The sequence below is a fragment of the Tinamus guttatus genome, unplaced genomic scaffold (assembly GCF_059628265.1).
Source record: "Tinamus guttatus ecotype Peru unplaced genomic scaffold, ASM5962826v1 Tinamus_guttatus_pri_ptg000139l, whole genome shotgun sequence".
Classification (NCBI taxonomy): domain Eukaryota; kingdom Metazoa; phylum Chordata; class Aves; order Tinamiformes; family Tinamidae; genus Tinamus; species Tinamus guttatus.
Window position 1 is genome coordinate 693,264 of NW_028288673.1, and position 4,184 is coordinate 697,447.

At 62.1% G+C, this 4,184-nt stretch overlaps 1 protein-coding gene across 1 annotated transcript; it reads right to left on the reverse strand.

Annotated features, from left to right (window-relative positions):
* Window positions 1-413: 413 nt before the first annotated feature.
* Window positions 414-2,401, reverse strand: LOC148595227 (CD5 antigen-like). The gene is made up of 4 exons (XM_088521935.1): window positions 2,368-2,401; window positions 1,553-1,582; window positions 905-1,219; window positions 414-820 (listed from the first exon to the last, which is right to left on the reverse strand). The coding sequence occupies exons 1-4, from the start codon at window positions 2,399-2,401 to the stop codon at window positions 414-416; spliced, it is 786 nt and encodes a 261-aa protein (XP_088378061.1).
* Between the last annotated feature and the right edge of the window lie 1,783 nt (window positions 2,402-4,184).

The window sequence follows — 4,184 nt, forward strand, 5'->3', positions numbered from 1 at the left end:
ATGAGTGAAATGCATTGTGTCACTCACCCTCTCTCCCCCAACTTGTTCCACGACACATGGCCCTGACACAGCCCCCCACACTGAACTATGGTGTGGAGAGCCCCATCCTGCCCTGTTGGGATGGGTGCCCACACGCCCCAGGTGCAGGAGCCATGCACACCAACGCTGAGTACTCCAAGTTTAATGATTCGGTAGGGGGGAGATGGTGGTGGGAGGGTGCATCCATCAGGCACCGCAGTGCAGATGTTGCAGGGAGCCCCTGTTCCCTTCGTTGGCTCCCTTTGGGGAAGACCACCATGTGCAGGATCCTTCCTGGAGCCACAAACTGCGGGCTGCCCCGGAGACGCTGCAGACCAGATGGGGATGGGATTCCATCCGGGAATGGGATGGCCCTGGAGGCGGACGTGCGGTCCTCAGGCGTCCTGCAAAGAGGAGAGGATGAGCGCGGGCTGATCCAGCCTGGTGCGCATCCACTCTGGGGAAAGGGCCCGCACCTGGCAAACCACACCGACGTCCTCGGTGTGGGTGCAGTCGTGATACCCCCAGACACGGTGAGCGCAGTCGCTCAGGCTCCGCTCGTGACCTTTGCAGCGGACGTCGTCCAGCCAGATGCGCCCCTTGCCCGGCGCGAAACGGGGCCAGTCCACAGGCAGCCGCGACACGGGATGCGCCGCTCCACAGCCCAGCTCCCGGCACACGACTTGGGAGTTGGCCGTTTTCCAGCCGTCATCACACACGGTGCCCCAGGTGCTGTTGTGCCAAACCTCCAGGCGCCCCGAACACCGCCCGGTGCCACTCACCAGCCTCAGCCGGAAGGGTTCTGCGGGGACAGCGGGCCTCAAGTCAAGGCGATGGATGGGCCTGCTTGGAAAGAACCTCCCACACAGCCCCCATGCATGCTCACCATGGCACTCAACGCCCGCGAGCTGATCCGGGGCACAGGATTGCCCATTCTCCGGCTGGAGGATGCACTGTGCCAGGGCCGTCTCGTGCCCTGTGCAATGCACCTGGCTCAGCGATACCGGCTCCAGGCTGGGTGCGAAGTTGCTGCATTGCACGGGAAGGTGGCGGGGGCGCCCGCAGCCCAGCTGCTGGCACAGGACACGGGCTGCCACCGTGTCCCACCCGCGGCGGCACACGGTGCCCCAGCGGCCACCGTGGAAGATCTCCACGTGTCCACTGCAGGGCGAGCGGCCGCCTGACAGCCGCACAGGAGCCTCTGTGTTGGAGAAGGGACACGGGGACATGTCCAAGCTATAGCCCTGCTGCACCAGGCCTTGGCACACATCGCAGCCCATTGGGAGACCCTGGTCATCTCCACATGCTCAACTCAGCCCCACGCTGCCCCATGCAGTCCCAGGCTGCTCAACTTGAACCCGGTCTACCCAGTTTGGCCCCCGCTTGCCCAGTTTAGCCTCAGGCTGCCTGGTCTGGCCCCAGCCGGATTTTGCCCATCTCCCAGCAGCTGCTGCATCCTGCAGCCAGTGACCCTAGGGACACCCAAGGGGCACCCTGGGGACACGCGTGAGAAGCCAGAGGACCCCCTACATACCAGATCCCATGATAGCGCTGCAGCACAGAGCTGGAAGAAGACAGAGAAGATCTGGGAGTGGAACTGAGACAGCAGCACCTCACCCTACTGCAAACCCAGCACCCCACCACAAATCCCGCTGCGCCCCAGCACACCCCACAAACAGCCTAATACACCCAGCAACCTCCCCACCCACACACAGTCCTCCCTGTACACCCACAGCGTGCGCTCTCGGTGACGATTTCATGCATAATCTCCCCCAGGTGCATTGACAACCCCGTGCACACACACATAGAGCTCTGTACCCTCATGTGCCCACACACCGCCGCAACCCCCCATGCACACCCCATGCACACCCCATGCACACCCCCTATAGTTCCCCCCACATGCACACCCGCCTCTGTACCCCCATGCGTGCACACTCGTGTGAGCACTCCCAGCTCTGCCTCTCGGTTTGCACACCCAGCTCCATGCCCAGCTATGTGTGCACCCACCTCTGTGACCCAGCCAGGGGCATAACGACCCCTGTAAGCCCCCATGCTCCCAAGCAGGTCTCCAAGCCATCCAGCACATACACACATGCAACTTTGTAAACTCCCCATGTGCACACCCAGTTCTGCACCCACCTCCACAGGCCCCATGTGCACAACAAGTTCTGTACTCCCCATATAACCCCACACACAAAACTTTGCAACCCCACCACGTGCACACATAGTCCTGTACCCATCTATTGTGCTCCCAGCTCCATAACACCCCATTGCACACCCAGCTCTGCACCCCCTCATCCCCATCTTGCCCCTGTCCCCTGCCCACCCTGGTGGCCTGCGGTCCCTCACCCAGGCACAGCCGCAGGCTGTCCAGCCACCCCATGTCTCCTGCTGCCTTGGGGGAGCACCCGAGAGCCACCCTTTTAAACCTCCCGTCCCAGTGAGGGGCAGGGCTGGGACAGCCCAAGGACAGGGCTGGGAAGAGCCAGGAGTCCCCGATGTCTTCACAGGGACACAGATGGGACCAGGGATGCAAGCAGGACACAACGAGGTGCCCACCAGCTGCGGGCAAGCATCACCCTACGCCTGCCGGCCATGGACCCAGCATCGCCCAGCTCCTGGCTCGCCATCCCCCCAGTTAAGGCCTGGGGGTCCACTGGGGAGGGTTGGGGCAAGCCCTGGCGCCGGGGCATCCAGAGAGGAAGCGAAAGCACGCGGGGAGGAAGGAGGAACTGCTGAGCAAGCTGGGCAGGCGCCGCAGATCCGGGAAGAGTCCCACGGGGAGGGCAGTGTTCGGGAAGGGGGTACTCGTGTGTGCGGCTACAGAGCAGTGCAGAGGGGAGCAGAGACGGGTCCCCCAAAACGTGGGGCTAGGGCTGAAAGCAGCAAGGCACAAGCGGCAATGCCGAAGGGTACATCTTGTGCCCTTTTAATGCAATGTTGTCCCAGCAAGTCTTGTCACCTCTGCACACCAGAGACCGCTGTGCCCTACAGAGCCACACTCAGCCTTGGGCTTCCCTAAGGGCCCAGGAGACAGACAGAAAGACTGCTAAAAACAAGCGAGGTACAGCCCTGTCCCACGCTAAAACAAGTGCCTGGGGAAGCAAAACTAAGCAGATTCCAGCCATAGCAGACCGAGAAGACAAGAGATAAAGACCAAGACTGAAGCCATCCACCTGGATAAAGAGACAAAGCGCTTGGAGCCAAAACTAGGGACACCCTCACGTGGAAGAGGCCAGAGAGATAAAAACCACCCCAATGCATGCACAAAAGTCAAGTCCTGCCCCAGCCTGGGAACACCGAGGACACCTAACCCAGCTGGATACCCTGCGCTGCTTGGTCTTCACGCCATCCCAAGGGACTCCCTGGACTCCAGCGGTTGTCCGCTGGTATGAGAGTGGTTGAAATCGGGGATAATTCCTGAAACCTCACTTGGTGCACGCTCAGAGACGCTCCAGAGAACCAGCCCTGTTTTATTTGACTTGCAGCCAGCATTTTGCAAGGGGCCTGGAGTGGCCACAGTCACCCGGCATCCTCCTGACCCACGGATCCGCGCTCAGGGGCCGGCGCACAGCACTGCCAAGAGGCACCATCACGGCCCCAGAGCCGGAGGGGGCTCCCGGGGACACGGGGGAGGCCCTCGGCCCCGGGACCACAGGGAAAGGCCTCCCAGGAGGTGGCGAACGGAGCTCGCCAGCTCCGCCACGCTGCCCGCGATGGCCTCGAGGTGCTGGCTGCTCTGGCGCTGCGTGCGGGAGAGCTCCCGCAGCTCCCCGCGCAGCTCCCGCACCTCCTGCAGCAAACCGTGCAGCTCGGGCGCGATGCAGGACACGCAGCGCCCCGAGCCCAACGGAGTCCCGGCTCGCCCCGCCGTGGAGGTCCCCGCTGCAGGGAGGGCTGGTGATGCGGCCTCCCGCGCCAACGGAGACAGATCTGTGGGGAGATAAACAGAAACGCCTAAAGCACATCCTGAATCATGGAATCACAGAATGCTTAAGGTTGGAAGGGACCTCTAGAGACGGGTCACCTAGAGCATGTGGCACAAGACTGCATCCAAGCGGGTTTGGAAAATCTCCAGAGAAGGAGACTCCACAACCTCTCTGGGCAGCCTGTTCCAGGGCTCTGGCACCCTCACTGTTAAGAAATTTTTCCTTAAGTTCTTGTGG

Excerpts from the sequence above, each read along its gene's own strand:
- LOC148595227 (XM_088521935.1), bottom strand. The coding sequence starts at position 2,401 with ATGGGGTGGCTGGACAGCCTGCGGCTGTGCCTGG. Across the intron at positions 1,220-1,552 it reads CAGCGCTATCATGGGATCTG|AGGCTCCTGTGCGGCTGTCA; the intron begins GTATGTAGGGGG and ends TCTCCAACACAG. Across the intron at positions 821-904 it reads CGCGGGCGTTGAGTGCCATG|AACCCTTCCGGCTGAGGCTG; the intron begins GTGAGCATGCAT and ends CTGTCCCCGCAG.